Genomic DNA, 22528 nt, shown 5'->3' with positions numbered 1-22528 from the left:
TTGGACACAACTGAGTGACTAAGCACATCAAGAAAATGAGAAGGCAAATCACAGACTGGGAGAATACATATACATAGCACATATGGTTGATAAAAAACACGTATCAAAAGATATTTAACACCTTTGCTCATTCACCTCAGTTCAGTTCAGTTCAGTCACTCAGTCATGTCCGACTCTTTGCGACCCCATGAATCACAGCACGCCAGGCCTCCCTGTCCATCACCAACTCCCGGAGCTAACTCAAACTCATGTCCACAGAGTCGGTGATGCCATCCAGCCATCTCATTCTCTGTCGTCCCCGTCTCCTCCCACCCCCAATCAAATTAATATCATAATAGATAGAACCACATACCCTTAGGATGGCTAAATGAAAACCATACAACTGTGAGTAAGGATGTAAGCAGCTCATACACTGCAGGTAGGAACCACGTTAGGAGACATTTTCTAAGTTTCACAAAAGTTAAATATGCACCTGCCACATATGAACATAGGAGACATTCTACTCCTACGTTTACCCAAGTGAAATGAAAGGATATGCCCACACAAACATCTGTACATGAAAGCTCATAATGACTTTATTCATAAAATAGCCCCAAACTATAAACAATCCAAATGTCCATCAACAGGTAAATGAATAAACAAACTCAAAATATACATACAATGGAACACTACTCATCAATGAAAAGGTATGAACTATTGCAGCGTGGACCTCACAGCTTTACGAAAGAAACAAAAATGTACATACCATATGATTCTATTTATAGAAAATGCAAACTAAAGTAACAGAAAGCAGATCAGTACTTGCCTGGGGATGCCTGTCAGGCAGGTGTCAGGTAGGGGCAAGACGAAGGGCTGCAAAGAGCCACAAGGAAATTTTAGCAGTGATGGATATATTCATTAGCTTGTGAGGATGATTTTACGGGAGGATGTATATATATATATATATATGCCAGAATTAAAGTTTAAATATGTAAGTCTGTGTCAATACCATGCAAAACGTGCAGATTCTGATTTAGTAGGTTTGGGGTGGGGCCAACAGTCTGCATTTTTAATGAGCTCCCCAGTGATGCTGATGCTGTTTCCATACTATGTTCTGAGTGGCATAGCCCTGAGTATGTATTTTGTCATATATACATACCATCCGAGTACAGAGTAGATTCATATGGCTGGTACCACACTGGTTACTGTAGACAGAACATTTCCCTCATTGAATAAAGTTCTATTAGATGTCAGAGTCAAGAATCTTGAATGCGTTTGTAACCATTAATCTTGCCACACCTATTAATTATCTCCCAGTGATGATTTGTCTTTGATTGGACACTCCAGGCTGAATGCCCCCTCCCTACCCTTTCTAAAAGACATTCCATTCTGTATATATGTGTGTTTAGTTGCTAAGTGGTGTCCAACTCTTTAAAACCCCGTTGACTATGGCACACCGGGCTCCTCTATTCATGGGATTTCCCAGGCAGTGATGGAATAGGTTGCCATTTCCTCCTCCGGGGGATCTTCCTGACCCAGGAATTGAACTTGTGTGTCCTGCATTGCAGGCTGATTCTTTATCTGCCGAGTCTTTCTGTATACTGCTTATGTTTCATTTTATCATGCTTTTCACTCTGATTTACTTGAGTTGGAATAAAAAGAATAGAAAGTTCAACTGGAGGTGGATGCCAGATCAAGGAGATTCCCAACAATTTTGATCTGTCGAAGAAGCTTCTTTTTAAAAAATTTATTTTGGGTCTTCACTGCAGTGGATGGATTCTTAGTCGTAGTGTGAGTGCTTTCTCTAGTTGCAGTGTGAGTGCTTTCTCTAGTTGCAGTGTGGAGTCTTCTCTAGTGGACAAGCATGGGCTCCAGAGCTCTTGGGCTTCAGTAGTTGTTGTGCTGGGTTAGTTGCCCCACAGTATGTGGCATCTTAGATTCCCAACCAGGGATCGGACCTACATCCCCTGCACTGTAAATCGGATTCTTAACCACTGGACCACTAGGGAAGTCCCTAAAACCTCACTTTCCAACGTGAATCCCTCCCCATCCAGAACATTCATGTTTCAGGGCTCCTGTGGTCAGGACTGAGTGCAGGTTCAAGTTGATGGGGGCTTCAGAAAACAGATCATGGCATCTGGTCCCATCACTTCATGGGAAATAGATGGAAAAACAGTGGAAACAGTGTCAGACTTTATTTTTTTGGGCTCCAAAATCACTGCAGATGCTGATTGCAGCCATGAAATTAAAAGACGCTTGCTCCTTGGAAGGAAAGTTATGACCAACCTTGATAGTATATTAAAAAGCAGAGACATTACTTTGCCAACCAAGGTCCGTCTAGTCAAGGCAATGGTTTTTCCCGTGGTCATGTATGGATGTGAGAGTTGGACTGTGAAGAAAGCTGATCGCCGAAGAATCGATGCTTTTGAACTGTGGTGTTGGAGAAGACTCTTGACAGTCCCTTATACTGCAAGGAGATCCAACCAGTCCATTCTAAAAGAGATCAATCCTGGATGTTCATTGGAGGGACTGATGCTGAAGCTGAAACTGCAATACTTTGGCCACCTCATGCGGCGAGTTGACTCACTGGAAAAGACTCTGATGCTGGGAAAGGTTGGGGGCGGGAGGAGAAGGGGACGACAGAGAATGAGATGGCTGGATGGCATCACCGACTCTGTGGATGTGAGTTTGAGTGTACTCCAGGAGTTGGTGATGGACAGGGAGGCCTGGCGAGTTGTGATTCATGGGGTCGCGGAGAGTCGGACACGACTGAGTGACTGAACTGAACTGAACTGAACTCTGCCACTAAGAGGCATGGCCTGAGGTAGATCAGAACTTCTCTAGGAATAATTTTCATCTCTAAAATGACAGGGGTTGAATGAGATTATTTCTTCCAATTCTCACACTCCACATCCTGCGGCTTTGAAAAATTTAGAGTAAAGATAGCATGGATCCAGAAATTTAGTTTCTCAGCTCTGGATAAAGAGTGGGTCTGACCATGTGTCCAGAAGGTTTTTCAGTCAGTCGGTCAGTGCCAACCTGTGTAGTTTACCCCAGGGTCTGGCAAACTTTCTGTAAAGGGGTGGATAGTACACATTTTTGGCTTTTCAGGCCATCTGATCTGTCACACACAATAAATTCTGCTCTTTTTTCTTTTCGGCTACACTGGGTGGCATTTAGGAGCCTAGTTCCCTGACCAGGGATTGAACCTGTGCCCCCTGCATTGGAAGCACAGAGTCCCAACTACTGGACCACCAGGGAAATCCCTAAACTTTTGTAGGGGGAAACAGTCACAGATGGCTCGTCAATGAATGGGTGTGATTAGATTTGGCCTAATTAGTTTGCTGATTCCTGTTTAATTATACTTTAAAATTCTTATACTTGAAATACTTATTTTACTAACCATGTCAAGTTAGGCAGAGAAATCAGGGGAAAAACACACTGCACTGAGGCAATTTATTAACTCCAGGTACATAATACAACTGGTCTTTCATATCTAAATATAACAGTCCAACAAGTTACCATAATTTCAGGTTCTAGATATCTTAACGAACTAGATTTAGAAAAGATATAAAAATACTTCACGGGCTTGAGAAGATGTGGTCATGAGACTTCATTGTAAGGAGGGATATAGGATAAGCTAAAGATTTTTCAGACCTACAAAGGACGTTTCAAAATTTACACTGTTAATAAAGTTCTTGCTTAATCAACACTTTATCTTCATTCATCAAGAGCCTGAATTAGAGCAGCTTTCTTCTTGTACTTGTCTCCAATCTCTCTGATGTTTTCCAAGAGATCTTCAGATGCATATTCTTTACACTCTCGATCATTTTTAGCAATCTGCTCCTCAAGGTGTTTCTAATGGAAACAATTAGCAATTGTTAATGTAAAAACATCAATTTCTTTTAAAGGGTTTAATTGTGAAATCTATAAATAAGAGTGCAACATTTGTAAGAATAAGAATAAACTGAATACTCTTGCATCTACCTGGTCAGCCCCTCCTGTGCTCCTTTTGTATAGCTATAGCTTATTCATGTACTTCTATATAACATTCTATTGAATGAATATACCAACATTTACATATCCATTTTACTGTTAATGAATTTTTGTTCCCAGCTGTGGTAGGCTGAAGAGACTCCGAAAGGCTGTCCATAGATCACCAGAACCTATGAATGCTATGTAACATGGTCAAAGGAACTTTGAAGATGTGAACAAGTTAAGGATTTTGAGAAAAGAGTATTCTGCACGATCCTGGTGGGGCCAGCATAATTACAAGGGTCTTTGTGAGAAGGAATCAGCTGTGTGAGAGTCAGAGAAGGAAGGCATAACACAAAGAAAGGTTAGAGAGGACAGATGATGCTGGGTTACTGGCTTTGAAGATGGAGGAAGAGACCACAGCCCAAGGACTACTTGTGACTTTGAGAAGGAGTGCAGCCCCAAGGGATCATTTCAGACTTCTGACCTCCAGAAATGTAACCACTTAAATCATTTTCTGGTCTGTGGTCCAGATGAACAATAACTCTTGAACAAGGAACCATGAAAGGTTATGGAGACACTGAGTGGTGGAACTAGGAAGATGTGGGCAGAACCCAGGTTTTCTGACGCAGTATTCCAGGGTGCTTTTCTTAGTTTTTACCACTAAGCAGAGAAGAGCACTGGCCAGCAAGTGAGCAGAAGTTCAATGTCATTCAGCAGAGATGAGGTGAGAGAAGACCACATTCTCTGTTGTCTAACAAATGAAAACATTTAAATGTGATATTATGAGCTCCCCCCAACTTTATCTCCTAGTCAATTTCTAAGGACCTTTAGATTTAGAAGTTTAGTTTGTGGGCTCTGCACAGCAGGTTGTAGGGATAGTTTTATTGCTAAACCTTCAAGCTACTTGAAAGGTGGAGATAAGGGAAATTTCATGTTTCCAAAATACTTTATTCTGTGTTTACATACATGAAATTAACAGAAAGGAATGTTAAAAAGAAACATCAGGCTCAAAATGGAATCACTTTAGCTAAGCCTACATCACTAAGGTGGGACTAACTGCAGTTTCAACCTTCCCCAGCAATGTAACTGGTCCTTCTGGAATTTCCTGGTTGGCACCAGTGAGGTCATCTGCCAAATAGAACATCTGTCCCACAAAGGGAGGTGACCTTGCCACCTTGCCTGAACAACCCTGTTTAAATTTATGACTTCTTTGTCCCACCCCCTCTGACTTTTTAAACCTTGTCTTTTCTGGAGCTCCTTTTTATCTGCCACATGGGAGGCTGCCCAAAACATGAAGCACTGAATAAAGCCAATTTGATCTTCAGATTGACTCAGCTGACTCTTGCTTTGTAAAAGGAAAAATATTTGTCATTAAAACATGCTCTTTCATCTTAATTAAATCTTGTATGTACTAATATGTTTTTGGTGTATAGAGTATGGCCTGCCATATCATTATATACTGTTGGATGTAATAAAATATCGTTGTATATTGTTTATGCAAATAAGACAGATTACTTATTTTTTATTAAGGGCTATGCTATTTTTTGTATTTATATTATAACTCAATGAAAACAAACATGTCTTAAGGAACAAGAAGAGTAACTTAATCAAGTGACAAAGTTGCACAACCTTCACCACAATCTTTGTGCCCATCTGTCCTTATTCCCACCCCAGCCCCTGGCAACATAAATCTACTTTCAGCCTCTGCGGATCTGCCTTTTCTGGACATTTTATATTCAGTTCAGTTCAGTCGCTAAGTCGTGTCCGACTCTTTGCGACCCCATGAATCATAGCACGCCAGGCCTCCCTGTCTATCACCAACTCCTGGAGTTCACTCAAACTCATGTCCATCGAGTCGGTGATGCCATCCAGCCATCTCATTCTCTGTCGTCCCCTTCTCCTCCTGCCCCCAATCCCTCCCAGCATCAGAGTCTTTTCCAGCGAGTCAATCTACTTTCAGCCTCTGCAGATCTGCCTTTTCTGGACATTTTATATTACTGAGTCATAAATATGTGCACTTTTGCATCTTTCACTGCGTATCGTGTTTGTGACATTCATTCATGTTGTGGCGTGCATCAGTGCTTTTCTTTTATTGATGAATCATATACCAATATACGGGTATATCATTCATTAGTTAAAAACCTATGTAAAACAGATTACAACCAAATACACACGGCTATGTAAGACTTTTCTGATAAATTTTTACTAGATCGTATTTTCCAGAGAAATAAAAATTATCATTTAATTTCTGTAGAAGCAAAACAGAAATATAGCAGAGTTTGAAGAGGCTTTCTTAGACTGCAGGAAAGGCCTTCCCACACTCACCTCCACAGAGCCGACGTGCAGAGCAACCATCTCTAAGAGGCGCTGCAGGCTATTCCCCACTTTCCGTCTCTCTTCAGTTGTGGTCTGCACGACGAGTTGGTACCTGCCGGACAGAAGCTCTTGTGTGAGCTGTCTAGGAGAAACCTAGTATGTCAGCTCTTGCTAACTCGCTTCTTTTCGTATTTCAATAAAACCAGGCTGTGGCTGTCTATGTTCTGCTTGCTCTGGCTAATTCAGAGGTCCAGTTTGCAATCAAACAGGAATAAAAACAGTTCCAAAGATCCCATGCAAACAACAGCACTGAACAGCACCAAGCCTTCATGCTTTAACAGATAAAACTTGAAGGCATACTGTTTACCTGAGTTTCCAAAAGGATTATAAATGTAAATGTTTTCAGGGACAAGACACTAAATACAGATGAAGGAGGGAATAGGAATCCTACTTTCAGGTATTCGGATTCAAATTATAAACAAAAACTATATGCCCCAAACACCTTCACCTGAATTTCCTATCCCTAGGTTACAAGGAAACAGATGCGATTTTAAGGATTACAGTTCCAGACTGAAATATCTTTTTTTTTTTTTTAAAGTTTTTTGAGTGTATTTGAATATAAATGAAATAGAGCCTATGGATTTTAACTACTCAGTTCTCTTCTGACTGGAAAGGTAACAGGGAACAGTAACTAACGGGAGAAGAATGTCTCATCCAGGGCAAGTATCTTAAGCTGCTCTGCTTCATTCGGTTCTACTCACGCTCCTTCTCCCCAAACCAGCTCTATAATGTAGAGCCAAGCAAATAAACCAGGTCTAGTTTTAGAAAAATGTTAAATAATTAAACAGAAAACACACATCACAGGTCTTGGCGAGATGAACTTACTCCCGCTGAATAGCGTCTAACTCGTTCACAGCCTCACTGAGGCCCTCGTTAACTGCGCTCTCCAGCAGGTGCTTGTGTTTCTCCAAGGACTCCAGCTCATTGGCACATTTTTTGTCCTCTTCCTCAGCTTCCTATCAGGATAAAGTCACAGTTATGTTTTTTCAATATTCACATTCTGTATACCCCAGGGGGATGAAAAAAAAATTTATGTCAAGCATTTAAAAAAATCAGGTTGCATCATCATTTGTATTCATAGGACTGTTGACTGTTTTACGTGTGCTAAGACTTTAAATGGTCTTTCGGAAATTTTATACTATAAACATAAATGTGACCTTTCGAACAGGCCTATGCTGCATTCATTTAGCAGTAATTTCAAGCCTGTATATAGGAAATATACCGAATCACAAATTTAAGTATAAAGTAGTAGTGGAATATCAAACATGGTCTATGGTAAAAGAGTGGAATTCCAGAAAAAAGTTCTTTAGAAAAAAAAATAACTCCTTATAATAAACTTTGAACAAGAAGATTACTGTAGACAAGATATAGGATATAGCTCAAAGATTTAAGCTTGATGTCGGAAGAGGTGCCTAGTCCATCAACATGGCTGTGGAGAACCTAAACAAATGGGCAAAACTCTCACCTTTACTTTTTGTTGGTAAAGATCATCCAGCTTCTGAACTTCTTCTTTCAGAGTTCGTACACTTCTCCTGCTTTCTGTGATCATCGTACTTAACTTCAGGAATAAAACTTTGGTTGAGAAATCATAACTATACATCAAAAATTTTTTAATAAGTTATAAAACTTTTATATTATCAATCAACTAATTGAACCATTTTGTTTCTTCTAGTTCTTGTGGACTTTTATCTTTCATGTCATATACATTTTTTTCTAAGAAAAATTAATTTCAAGAAGGCATTTAAAAAAAATATATAATATTTAAATGCAGAATGGTATAGTAGGGTATTAGTTAGGAATAAAAAAATTTGGCTTAATTCTCAGTAAAATAAAGATACCAATATCTGTTTTTCTATTTTTCTGTAGCTGTGAGAGTCCTTAAATATAAATTGTTTTGCTCTCTAGGTTTTTTTTTCATTTAATGGATAGGTTTTATTTATTTCAAAAATTGGAACAGAATTTGTTTTACAATGTTGTTAGTGTCTGCTGTACAACATGAATCAGCTATATGTATACATATATCACTTCCCTCCCTCGCCACCCGACCCCTTTAGTTCATCACAGAGCACCAAGCTGAGTTCCCTGCGCTATACAGCAGCTTCCTACTATTTTACACATGGTAGTGTATTTGTCAATGATACTCTCTCAATTCGTCCCACCCACTCCTTCCCCTGCCGTTTTGAAGTCTTAACTTTATTTAGATTTTTGTCTACTTTAGTTATGTGGCTTTCATTTGTGTGTTCACTTTCTGGGATGTTAAAGAGAACTACTCACATTGATTTTATTTGATAATATTTGCTAATTGGTTACAGTCAATGCATTCTTCCAAAGAGTAATTTAGTAATCAAGTTAACATTTAATCTTGCTCAAGTTTGAGCTTTAAGATCTGCTGAAACCAAAACAGGGAAGAAAAAAGTGTTTCTTTCATTTCCTGTTGACAAGTGCCGATACCAGTTAATATTGGTAAATAATACAGAATGTTTTTCAGCTAGATCAAGAGAATAATATTTGCAACAGGAAACAGAAAGTAGTTGATGTGTTTCTTTAAAGGATTATTCTACACATGCATACATTTAAAACAAAACATACAATTTGGGAAAAATTTAGTGAAGCTATTATTATTTGGTAAAAGGTAGGATGGTAAAATGACTGAACTTATTAAAGAAACTTGCAGTATAGTACTATCTTTTTTTTTTTTTCTTGCACACAGTACTTTTCATTCAGTCATCCAAAGTCCCTTGAAAGGGACATTCCTTTCCTATTCACCAGAGAGAGAAAGTGGGCTGGAAAGAATGTAGTTTACTCAGGATCATTCAACTAGCATATGCCCACAACTCAAAATGAACTCCAAGGACCTTTTCTACATCACTTGCCTTTCACATTTTAAAGACCAGTTACTGAAGCTATAAACTTTGCTTCCAATCTAAAGATGTTACTTCTGAAGCAAACAAACTGTTTCATTAAATTCACTTGCAGTAAGACCAAAATCGACACTCCAATAACCAGAACTTCTACTAGGCCCTCATGGTTGGGCAAATGTGTTTACTTTTAACTGAGCAGCGCTTCTTGCCAGGTCAGTTTTACCAATTAATTAGACATTTCCTCTCCCCACTTTTGATTATGAGTACACATTCCATTGCAGTAAACAGGAGAGGAATTAAAAATAAGTCGCCAATAATTCTGCAACTCCTAAGATCTATTAATATTTGACTTCCTCCCTCCCTCCCTTCTTTCTTAGCTGTCAAGTCACTTATAAACAAAGAAATCATCAATTAATCAGTTGATTTTTTCCTTCTATAATTGATAGAAGCCACCAGACTGGAATTCCATCACTTCTTGCCTCCAACCAACCAACCAACACGAGACCTTTCCTTCTTCCTTCCAGTTAGTTTAAGGATGCAGGGCACGCATTCCTCATGAAGAGAACCTCATCTCCTTTCTGGATCTCATGCCTTTGTATTTCTTCATGGACCACATTCAAATCCATCAGGGTCTTTTGTTCACTACTTTTTAAAACTTCACCCTTTTCCGTTGAACTCTCCCCCTCATCTTCAAAACCAAACAACCCTCTCCTATAAAAGCAAAACAAAAAACCACACACCACAACCAAAAACCTTTCCCACACACCACTTTTCAGCCAGTTTCACCACCTTTCCTTGGATTCAAACATCTGCGATAGACTTGTAGCAGCCCATGAAGAATAACCTATTTGGATTATAGTATCTTCCTTTTCACCGTTTACACTCCACAGTAACATGCTTTCTGGCTCCTCTGGTTCATGCTGCTTTTGCAAATGTCTGGAGGAACATCTTTATGATTAAAGCCAATGTGCACTTTTCAGACTTAATCTGAGTAAGATCTGTGGTTACTGACCACTCCCTATTGAAACTTTCTTCCTTGGTCTCTAAGATCATGGAAACTCTTGGGGTGGGGGTGGGGGTCCTTCTAATTCAATAGATTTCTCTTTCTCTGCTGTACTTTGGACATTCTCCTAGTAGTCTCACTTTGGCTGTATTCTCATTTGCTCACTTGGGAGAGCTCTCGCTCATTCTCATACCTGGGGAATCTCCTAGCTGTTAATTACATGCAAGCTAAAAATACCTACCTGTATCTATATTATTTCCAAACTCCAACTGCCTACTAGACATTCTCTACTTTGATATCCCAGAGACCTGCAATGGCATATCCCAGCTTGAAATTCTGTTCTATAACCTTCTTCGTATTTTTCATCAAAGTTACAGAACATCGTCATTAACAAAGAATCTCTTTTTGATCAGATCAGACTACTCAGGATCTTCTGAACTCTTCTCAATTAGGTTGACTTTTGGGCTTTCATGTTTTTCTCTATGTTACCCAATTTTAAGCAAGAATCCTGCCACGTCTCTTAAACCAGAATCTCCCATCCTGAATATCTGATCAGGTTCCTCATCCCCTGCCACACTCCAGGTGATGACTCTTCACCTTGGCTGGCCTTCAGAAAGAAACCTATTAGGATAGTGCTTAGAATACCCCCACTCTGATATTTCCAGCTGCTGATTCCCACCCTGCCCCTTGGCTATAAATTCCCACTTTTCTTTGTTGCCTTTGGGATGAGCTGATCTTTCTCACCTACTACAAAACTCCACTGTAATAGCCCCTCTTGAATACAGTCTAACTTACCAGTGCTAACAAGTGTCATAAATAATTTTTCTTTAATATTGTATACCAAAGCTGGACTCCTGGACATTCTTAATCTCACTCTCTTCCTTAACCTTCACATCTACATGAATGACTAAATAACGCTGTGCAAATCTTTTTTTTTTTTGGCAGTGCTGCATAGCTTGCAGGATTTTTAGCGTCCCTACCAGAGATCGAACCTGGGCCCTCAGCAGTGAGGGCTTACAGTACTAACCACTGGATCACCAGGGAATTCCCTGTTTTGTTTTACCCTTTAAATCTCTGTTCTCCATCCACACTGCAGTAGCGCTGGTTTGCCTCCTTACCATTTACGGCTCAGGATACTGTTAGGTCTCTTTATTATAGGTCTCCAGTCGCAGGTACCTCCTAAAGTATTCTTCAGAATGTCAACACTGCAAGCTTACTAAGATACACAGGTTTTATTCCCTTACTTAAAAAACCTTCAGTGGTACCTGCTGCCTACAGAGTAAAAATTCTACCAAAGAGTCGGACACGACTGAGTGACTGAACTGAACTGAACCAGTAAGTAAGAACAAGTAAGTCTCTTCAGAATTAGGTTTTTGTTTTTCTAGACATGACTGAGCGACTTCACTTTCATGCATTGGAGAAGGAAATGGCAACCCACTCCAGTGTTCTTGCCTGGAGAATCCCAGGGATGGGGGAGCCTGGTGGGCTGCCGTCTATGGGATAGCACAGAGTTGGACACGACTGAAGTGACTTAGCAGCAGCAGCAGGCTTCTTCCCTATCCTACTTACACTCAAGGTAATTCTTTAACACGTCATCGTCTTTGGAGTCTGGGCCTTCAGAGGCAGGTATGTGTGTCTGTGTTTGTATCCTTTTGTGTATCCACTGGTTAACTCCTACTTGTTATTCACAACTCAGCTCATCTACCACCTCCTTCAGAAAGAACTTATCTTAGGTAGGTGTACTGAGAATCCACAACATGCTGTATTTATACTCCAAAAATCTTATGAATTTGTTATAATTGTTTTCACGCCCACCTTTCCAAACAAATAAGAATTCACAAAGACAGATATTATATCACCAACACTGATTATAGCACAGGCATATACAGTAGACTCTTAAAAAAAATACTTGCTAAACAAATTTTAATTGTATAAGTATAAAGTTTATACTTATATCCATTAAATGTGATTAGTTTTTCTTCTTTGGTGGTATCTTTGTGGTATGAGGGTTAAACTAGTCTTATAAGCAAAATTTCTTAAAGATAGACTTTTGTATTACTTCCTAATTTAAGTAAATTCCCTCCATATTTTATAGTGTATCCATTTCTCATTTTTTCTTGAATGGTTTTGGGAATTATTTTAAAGTACCTATCAGATTGATTAGTTTTGCTATTCTGTTTCACCTTTACAATTTAAAACTGCTATTTTATCTTATGCCATCTTAACTTGGTTAAACTACTTGTCAAATCAAAAAATAGTTTTAGCACCTTAATGTTCATTGCAGCACTGTTTACAATAGCCAAGACATGGAAGCAAACTAAATGTCCATAGACACAGGAACGGATTAAGAAAATGTAGTGTGTGTGTGTGTGTATACATATATACACACCATGGATATTACTCAGCCATTAAAGAGAATGAAATAACGCCATCTGCAGCAGCAAGGATGGACCTAGAAATTGTCATACTAAGTGAAGTCAGACAGAAGGAGATATATTGTATGACATCTCTTAAGTGTGGAATCTGAAAAGAAATGATACAAATGAACTGACAAAACAGAAACAGACTCACAAACTTAGAAATGAACTTAAGGTTGCTGAGAGGAAGGATGGAGGGAAGGGATAGGGAGTTTGGGATGGGCATGTACACACTGTTATACTTAAAATAGATAACCGACAAGGGCCTACTGTATAGCACAGGGAACTCTGCTCAATGTTATGTGGCAGACTGGATGGGAGGGGAGTTTTTGGGGAGAATGGATACATGTATATGTATGGCTGAAGTCCCTTTGCTGTTCACTTGGAATTATCACATTGTTAATTGGCTATAAAAGTTAAAAATAGTTTCAGTTTTTAGTCTCTGAAGCATATGACATCACTGATCATTCCCTTTTTTTCTAGTTTTATTGAGATATAATTCACATATAATGTTGCATGGGTTTACATGGGTAGACATATGGCTGTTTCACGTTGTTTGGTAGAAACCAAGGCAATACTATAAAGCAATTATCCTTCAATTAAAAAAAAACATTGTAAGGGTTTAAGATGTACAGCAAGATGATTTACGTATATATTGTGAACTCTTTGGTCCATGGAATTCTCCAGGCAAGAATACTGGAGTGGGTTCCCTTCTCCAGGGGATCTTCCTGACCCAGGGCTTGAACCTGGGTCTTCTGCACTGCAGGCAGATTCTTTGCTGTCTGAGCCACCACGGAAGCCCCTTTTCACTTACTTCTCATACACTGTGAACTTTTTACCACAGTAAGTTTAGTTAGGGTCACTCTTTCTTCTTTATTTGGCTTTTACAGTATATCCTCCCTCTTCTGATTATTCTCCAGCTATTCTACTTCCTTCCTTTGCCAATCTTTTGCCACTTTCTTCTACACATTCTAAGAAATGTCACCCACATCCCTGGCTTCAGACCCAGTATCTTTTTTACGTTTTCAATCTATTGCTTCAGCTTCCTTTTGGTTGTCGCTCATGGACAGCAAGCTCAACATCTCCTGCACTGCCCTGGCCACTCCCAGCCTCATTTTCTTCCTAATTTATGCTGTCCACCCCAGAAAAATGGAAGTCACTGTTTTCTCCTTTCTCTCCTAGCATTCACTCAGCCACAAAATGCTTGGGTCCTGCCTCCTTAACATTTCTTTAACCTGTCCCCTTTCTTCGTTTCCTCCCTTCATTTCCATAATTTCCAACTTGAGTACTACAGCTTCACCTCTTAATTTCAGTTGCCTTCCCTCTTAGTCACTTTATTCTATGACCAAAGGAGTCTTGCCGGGTGCGGGATGGGAGGGAAGCAAATCTGATTAGCATAATAGCATATGTTAGTCTTCTCCAAATGGGACTTTAGATTTCATATAAGCTTTGGTTATATTGATCTTTGGGACATTAACATGGTGCTTAAACTATAGTAGCCATTTCATAATTGCCTCCCTACCCTGCCCAAATTTTCCTGCCTATTCAGTTCAGTTCAGTTGCTCAGTTGTGTCTGACTGTTTGCGACCCCGTGAATCACAGCACGCCAGGCCTCCCTGTCCATCACCAACTCCCGGAGTTCACTCAAACTCATGTCCATCGAGTCGGTGATGCCATCCAGCCATCTTTCTCTGTCGTCTCCTTCTCCTCCCACCCCCAATCCTTCCTAGCATCAGAGTCTTTTCCAGTGAGTCAACTCGTTGCATGAGGTGGCCAAAGTATTGGAGTTTCAGCTTTAGCATCAGTCCTTCCAATGAACACCCAGGATTGATCTCCTTTAGAAAGGACTGGTTGGATCTCCTTGCAGTCCAAGGGACTCTCAAGAGTCTTCTCCAGCACCACAGTTCAAAAGCATCAATTCTTTGGCGTTCAGCTTTCTTCACAGTCCAACTCTCACATCCATACATGACCACTGGAAAAACCATAGCCTTGACTAGATGGACCTTTGTTGGCCAAGTAATGTCTCTTTTAAAAAGTTTCAAGTAGTCTGAAATAGATTTCAGTCAAGTTCATACTTTTTTGGGTCTTCCGGTTTACTGTCCACTCCAACCAGAGAGAAATTGTACCTAAGTGGGCTAACACTTCACCTCAAATAATCATCACCACTGGGGCACACCTGTTAAAGCAGTCCTAATTCTTATCTTTTCCCCACACTGTGATGGTCACAAAACCTACACATCTGTAGAAACTCTAAATTACAATAACCATAGTATCATGAAACTCTTATCTAACCACTTTTTCTATGTGTGGGAGGTGTGAAAAATTCTTTCTAATACAAAGTAAGTATTGATGAAAATTTGTTAACATAAAAAAAGTGTGGGTTACTTTCAAAGTTATTTGTGAAATACATAGATTTTCAGATGAGAAAAAATTAACAAGCTTCTATTCTCAGAAAAGATAGGATTTCTTTTATATCTTAAAATCTATTAGCCAGAATACATAGTTCTTAAAGAGCTGAATTAGCTAGGGGGTTACTTTAATTGTTTGGTGTTTTATAAACAAACGGGTTTCCCTAGTGACTCAGATGGTAAAGAATCCGCCTGCAATGTGGGAGACCTGGGTTGAGAAGATCCCCTGGTGGAGGCCATGGCAACTACTCCAGTATTCTTGCCTGGAGAATCCCCTTGGGCAGAGAAGCCTGGTGGGCTGCAGTCCAACAGGGTTTAAAAGAGCAAATAGGTACTAACCATGTAAATAATACCTTTTGTTTATATTTGAGTTTTTAACTTTTCTTAATCAACTATAACAATGGTTACCCTACCCTGAAGGTTACTGAATACAATAGTCTTCTTTCTCAGCTATACTGGTGATTGTATGTTTCAAGTATCTCAGAAGCAGGAATTTTCTGAAACTACTTTCAGAAACAGAATTTTATAGGCATTTGAAGTTGAATCTCCCTGAATTCCATGGTCCTGAATGAAGAATCTGGTAAATGAAAGTCTCTTATCTATCATAGTGAAGTGAAAGTGGTTCAGTCAAGTCCGGCTCTTTGCGACTCCATGGACTGTCCATGGAATTCTCTAGGCCAGAATACTGAAGTGAGTAGCCTTTCCCTTCTCCAGGGGATCTTCCCCACCCAGGAATCGAACCGGGGTCTCCTGCATTGCAGGCAGATTCTTTACCAATTGAGCTATCAGGGAAGCTCAGTTCTAAGGTAGCCATCTCAATTTCCTTTTACTGTAAAAAGGAATATAATTAAATCACCTCAAGTTATAGGAGGTGATTTGCCATTAGAAAAAAAGGGAGATTTACTCAGTTTCGTATCACTTCATCATTAATGATATGTGAAGCTTAGAATGTTTAAGTTACTTAAAAAGTTACTTCAAGTGTTTCTAGGTCAAGGGTATACCTCTCATTTTTCATATTTTATTAAAAATCCATTCCTTAGCAATTGGAAACCACAAAACATAATGTTTGTTTATAACAACTGTTTCATTACTTACTTGTTCTAAAGTATCCTCTAAACCCATCTTTTTATTTAGAGCTTTATTAATTTCTTCTTCAGTTTGGTTCAAGAGTTCCTTGAGCGGCGCCTATAAAACACATAGGAATGCTGGTTACACATGACATACCTCCAGAAGTTCTCACAAGGAATCTTTTGGAGAAAAGAAGTGAAGCCATGGTGTTTTAAATCTAAGTTAATACACCATCAATAAGAAAATAAAACTAATTTTACTGGAATTTCCATTACTATAGAACCTAACTTGCTTTTGGTTTTGAATACTTGCAAAATTCTAGATTGGCTTCTCTATTCTGGAAATTCACTGCTATTACTTAAACATTCTTTAAGTACATGTAGTTTAATATTATCTTTCTTGAAAACAAACTATATGTTTTCAAGACAGAGCAAATAGGTACTAACCATGTAAATAATACCTTTATAGGCTTTATTTCTATGCTCTGTTCTCTAGATGCATCGTTACCCCCTTAATCCTTATTATTGGCCACTGGTGGTACTTAATGCTCTGTTATGTTATATTTCATGCCTTCCTGTGTGTCCTTGTGCCTGAAACCTTTCCACAGATCACCCCATAAATATCTCATCTTTGAAGATTTCATTCCAGGTTCACCACTGCTGTAAAGACTTCTCTCAATTGAGAAGAACTGATCTTGTTAGTATATCTTGTAAAGACGTCTAATAAAGCATGTATAAAGTATTTATTTTGTCTTTCTCCCCTGAGATGAGTAGTAGCAACTTGAGAGCAAGCATCAAGTCTCATTTTTGTTTTAATAATCCTTGCGTCTACTTTATATATAATCAAATCTTTTAGAGGAAGAGAGGAAGATGAGGCTTTATAATTCAAAGAGTAAGGTACAACAGAGAGCAGGTGTCTCCTACCAGGAAGAAAGAAGGCAAGTCTCAGTGTTGTATTTCTACATTTAGTCTTGAGTTATGGACTTGCTGAAGTTTAAACTGTTAGTTATAAATATTATGAGCAGACATCAATCATATCACTTAAAAACCTGCTGAAGTACTCACGATTACGTACATAAACTTGAGCTCTGTATTTGACAAGGCAGTTGGCACCAGCATCAGGATTAAACTTAATTTCAAAGTCATAACCTTTGGAATTTTCAGCACCCTTAGGGATAAGTTTTAATTTTCTAGCCAGTTTATGATACTCTGCTAATTGTGTTTCAATCTGTAAGAAGAGAACACAAAAAGAAACACTGAAATAAAACAAACAGTTCCATTCCATATGGTTTTCAATTGGCATTTTTTTTTTTTTTGGCAGTTTTACTCAAAGATTATGTGTTTTTCATTAGTTTTAAAGTTGGCATTTTTAGTAGTAACAGTAGCAGTTTTAAAGTATAAAGAATGAAAAGATTTTATTCACACTAAATTTTAAGATAGTTTTAACACCATAATTAATTAGTAAGCAATATGGTTAGACAGCATCACTAACTCAATGGACATGAGTTTGAGCAAACTCTGGGAGGCAGTGAATGACAAGGAAGCCTGGAGTGCTGCAGCCCATGAGGTCACAAAGAGTCGGACATGACTTAGTGACTAAATAACAACAAAATACTACTGCTCTTCCATTTATCTGACAAGGAGTTTGGAATAAACTCCATGTTTAGGTATTAAGTAAAATTCACTTTTAAAGTACCAGACAGAAATTATGAAACAGAAACAAATCTTAGCTTTGTCAATGTACAAAATAAAACATTTCATTTATTTAAAATGAGCGAACTGTAGTCACTCAAGTCTGTTATTTCAACTGTTTTGATAAAAATATTTTACTAAAATATTCCACATTTCCTGGTCTTCTTCCCTCCCTTCAGGGTTCTGTTCAAATTACATCATCAGAAGGCTTTCCCTCTAACATAACACCCCCAATTTCTCTACCCTCTTACTTTATCCTTCAGAGCACTTGTTACCACCTGAGAGAGATTACTCATGTGTTCATCTCCATCACCCGAAAGCACGCTCCATGAGAGCAGCTGCATCCCTAGCAACTAGAACAGTACTTGGCATAGAGTACTCAGTGTCTGATGAAATAAATGAACCTGCAGAGTCTAGGCAATTTGTTTTCGTACAGTTACCATCTATAAAATGAACACTTTGAAAGAATGCAAGGGCAAAAGAACCTATAAGAACCTGCTTAAATAATCTTCAATTTCCAAAAACTTAAAAGCAACGCTTATATGCAAAATTTAAGATATTAATAAATCAGGAAATCATTTCAATTACTATAATTTGTAATATAATAGCTCTCTGGGCTTATACTAAATAATCCTAGGAATTATTCTGTTTTTCACTAGGATTTTGTTGCTGTAATAAAGCAGTTTTCACAAGGCCATGCACTCCATCCTGCCAGACTGTGGGGACAGCAGACGTAGGACACATTTCTCCTTCCCCCAACTATTTCATACAGAGAATATGTACCACATTCCTCCTGAAGAGCCTGGAAGTAGCCTCAATGCCCATCTCAGCCAAGAGCTCCAGAAGGGGACTCCTAGTCAGAGGTGGTAGGTGGGATTAAAAATCAGTCTGGAAAGAAAACTAAGGGGTGGACTCTTTATGCTGGACTTCAGTATTTTGCCTCCATTCTTTAATCTCTCCTACTCAGTAACCTAAGGTTTTCTTCTCACTGACCATGACACAACTGGCCCCTCATTAGGCCACTGCTTACCCACTTCCTGGGTAATTTTCTTCTTTCAGCCTGATCCTTTAAATCAGAATTAGCACTCATACAGCTGGTTTGAGCTAGTTAAACAGAGTTCACCTAGTCTAGAGATTCATAATTTCCCCTCTCCCACACAGTGCTTGAGAGACAAAATGTGCTAATAATTGCTTAAGTGACACTTCAGGTTCACCGACCTGCTCTAATCACACTTCAGTTTGTAAATAAGGGAACTGAGGCTCTGAGAAGTCATGTTATGCTGAGGTCACATAAACATGTGCTGGCAAACACAAGGCTACAACACAGGTTTACCAAATTCTAGGTTCAAAGACCTTTGCGATCAACATCACTGGCTGTTTCTTAGAAATGCATATTTTTCTCTTTTATACACAGGGACAGAGATGAGCAGGTCAGGAGTATGAGGGAGCACAGACAATTAAGGCAAAGCAAAAGTCTGCTGAAATGGCTCAAAAAATGAGGTAGTGCTTATTGCTCAGGTTGGATTGTGCAAGCCATATTAAGAATTATATATGCAGCTGTGTAAAATACAGATTTTTAATAAGGTAAAACAGTTAAAACCTGACCAAGAAACTGTTTCATTATGCTTATAATGAACTTCACAATATGATCAGGGTGAAAAACCCGCACTGCCCCCATAGGCAAACATAGATGCTTAAAGGAGCTCTTTTTTAAAAGACATGGCTTCTGGGACTTGCCTGGTGGCCCTGTGGTTAAGACTCTGCCCCTCCAATACAGGGGATGCAGATTTGATCCCTGGGAGGGGAACCGAGAACCGACTTCCTTTCAGGCCTTTCTTAAGGGGCCTCTGTCCACTCCCAAGATGCTGGTATTTCCAGAGTTCTATCTATCTCCTCTGTATTCTTCCTTGGTGAATTCGTCTACCCTGTGGCTCCAATGACAATATATACAGACTTTTACCAAATCTATACTGCAAACCCAGGCATTTAATGCTGCAGTACAGGCCCATGTAAAATAGTCTGTAAGATATTTTCATTTAAATGCTGCATGGGCACAGGTCTAGGCTACCATCTCCACTCCTGACTGCCGACTTCTCCATCTCTTCTGTTCCTAAATGAATGATACTACTCATTGCCTGCCCCATCGCTCAAGCCAGACCCTGGTGTTGGCTCCCTTTGTTTCATCTCCTTATTCATTCTACCTCCTAAGCAGACAGAATCCACCCATTTCTTTGAATCTCCACTAGCGTTATCTAAACTGCAGCCTGTAATTTCTACCAATTACTTCCCACAGATCCTTATTTGACTGCTTTACTTCCTTCTATCCATTTTTCACAGTATCAAAAATGAGATCTTTCTGAAATGTGATCTTATGTGTTTAACGTATTAATGGTCTGCTTCCTGGAGCTTTCAGGATAAAGTCTGAGCTTCTAAACGTGAAAAGGATGTTCACCATCTGGTTTTCCTTATCCTTGAGTCTCATCTTCCGCACATGCCACATCCCTTGCTGTTAGGCTCTAGTGACATGGAAAGCTCAGGACAGCAGACTGCCTGGTGCTGCTTCCTCCCTAACTTCCCCACACATGTCACTTGCTGGCTCCCCAACCTGGCCAGGCTAACCCTCCCGCCTCACATTCCCAATTCAGCTCAGGTCTTACGTCTGCAAGGAAGCCTTTCTGAAAACCACCGCCATCCATCACCCTATACTACACACACCAAAATCTTGGTCATGTGTTCTACAGGCTTCCTCAGTATGCAGTGGAGGTCTGATCTCATGGTAGAGAAATGTCAACTAGAACGGCAGTTTCTTTTTATCCTCCCTCTGTACCCGAAATGGTAAGTGGTACACAGCAGATGTTAAACACATATCTGAGCAGTGAGGACGTAAATGAAGAAGTGACTCATGTCCACTTCTAGAATAAAAGGCCTGGGACTTATGAAAACTATTTCCATGGCCTTAGAGACATTTTTTGTTCATTTTTTGGTTCACTATTGGAAAATACGGGCTTCCATGGTGGCTCAGAGGTTAAAGCGTCTGCCTCCAATGCGGGAGACCCGGGATTCGATCCCTGGGTCGGGAAGATCCCCTGGAAAAGGAAATTGTAACCCACTTCAGTATTCTTGCCTGGAGAATCCCATGGACGGAGAAGCCTGGTAGGCTACAGTCCACGGGGTTGCAAAGAGTCGGACACAACTGAGCGACTGAACGGAATGGAACAGATTGGAAAATACAGGCTGTGTATGACCGAGAAACTGGGCTGTTACCGAACTGACATGAAGGGATGAGTCTGTTTTCAGTAAAATATCAGTGCTGAAAAATTTTACCTCTTTAGCCAATTTATTCTACCCACTCAGTTCTTCTAAATTGTGATGGACCTTTACAAAGGTAAGTTCTGATGAGGTGATGCTCTGGGAATGGTTAAGACATACCGCCTCTTTGCCTCGGGCATATTTCAGCTCCTCATTCCATAGCTGCTGCTGCTCAGCCTCTAGGTCCTTGGTCAACTTATTAATGGTCTGCTGCAACTCATTTCTTTCATGATTTATTCTCTCAATGTCTGCAACTGAGTACTTCTGGTTGTCAACAATATTCTGTAGTCGAGAATTCTCCTGTTTCATTGTTTCACATTCCAGTTCTGCATTGCAAAAGAAATAAATTAAGTTCCTTCAATTCTAGTTGATTAAGATGTCTAAACTTCCTTGTCATTATGGAGAACAAATATTAGTGGTCAAGTGTGAACTATTTAAAAAGATGTTGAGCAAAGCTAATAAATGTAATCAGACTTACTTGGAAAAAAATAAATCAATTTAGCAAATACTCCAGATAATTACTGTCCTTGATATGACAGATGATCAATATTCCAAAGAGCAAGAGTTAAATCAAACATCCTAAGGAGTATCTACATAATTCCTACATGAGACAGACACAGCCGTAAAACCTACATGAGACAGACACAGCCGTAAAAGAATAAAATCAAACTAGGCAGAGACCTGGGAAAATAGCTATCTATTTTGTAAACTGCCAGCCAATGGCTCTGTGCTGTGTAGATATCTTTCTTTGTGCTACTTTTGGCACCAGAGAAGCAACCCACAGAAGCAATTCATGGGCCACAGTATTTTCAGCTTTATGATTAAGATCCATATGTGTTTATGAAACCAAGGTTAGGAGCACACAAGATATAAACAAACTTTCTTTAGTTGGGCTTTTATAGCATCTTTTTTTTTTTTTATAGCATCTTTTCATGTTATTTTCAATCAGGTTAAGCTGCGGAGCAGCTGAGGAGGCAGTGATAGAAGATAAGGCAAATATAGCAGACTGAGGCTAGCAAAGATTTAAAAACCTAGCATATTAATTACAAGGTGGAATTGAAGATATGTTTATGTTCCGGCAGCCTATGTTCTTAGGTTAGGTCCCCCTTGGCTTCAAAAAGCCAGGTATCTGAAAACATGTTAGAAGGTATAGTAGGTTGAATCATGGTCACCCAAAGATGTGAAGTCCCAGACCCTGGAATTTGTAAACAATACTTTATTTGGACAAGGAGTCTTCACAGATGTGATTAAGTATTTTGCAGTAAGGAGATTATCCTGGATTATTGAGGTGGGCCCTAAAGGTCATAAATGTTCTGAAAAGACAGCAGAGAGAAATTAACACAGACAGAAGAGAGACATGTACACAGAGAAGGCAGTGTGTGGATGGAGGCAGAGACTGGAGTGGCGTGGCCAGTCTCGGGAAAGGCATCAGACTCCA

At 39.4% G+C, this 22528-nt stretch overlaps 1 protein-coding gene across 2 annotated transcripts in view; it reads right to left on the bottom strand.

Annotated features, from left to right (window-relative positions):
• Nucleotides 1-2571: 2571 nt before the first annotated feature.
• The window catches only part of NDC80 (NDC80 kinetochore complex component), a 35436-nt gene continuing 15479 nt past the window's right edge, over nucleotides 2572-22528 (bottom strand). For both annotated transcript variants that reach the window (XM_055416813.2, XM_088833377.1), the window contains 7 exons: nucleotides 21211-21416; nucleotides 17165-17317; nucleotides 16118-16207; nucleotides 7799-7891; nucleotides 7159-7289; nucleotides 6283-6385; nucleotides 2572-3837 (listed from right to left, as the gene is read on the bottom strand). In XM_055416813.2, coding sequence (XP_055272788.1) covers nucleotides 3700-3837; nucleotides 6283-6385; nucleotides 7159-7289; nucleotides 7799-7891; nucleotides 16118-16207; nucleotides 17165-17317; nucleotides 21211-21416 — 914 coding nt within the window. In that variant the 3' untranslated portion in view covers nucleotides 2572-3699. The remainder of the gene's footprint in view (nucleotides 3838-6282; nucleotides 6386-7158; nucleotides 7290-7798; nucleotides 7892-16117; nucleotides 16208-17164; nucleotides 17318-21210; nucleotides 21417-22528) is intronic.

This window comes from Moschus berezovskii, chromosome 28 (genome assembly GCF_049115385.1).
Source record: "Moschus berezovskii isolate FMDL1 chromosome 28, NW_MosBer_1.0, whole genome shotgun sequence".
Taxonomy (NCBI): domain Eukaryota; kingdom Metazoa; phylum Chordata; class Mammalia; order Artiodactyla; family Moschidae; genus Moschus; species Moschus berezovskii.
Note: the sequence above shows the minus strand (reverse complement) of the source record. Positions and strands in the feature narration are given on the sequence as shown.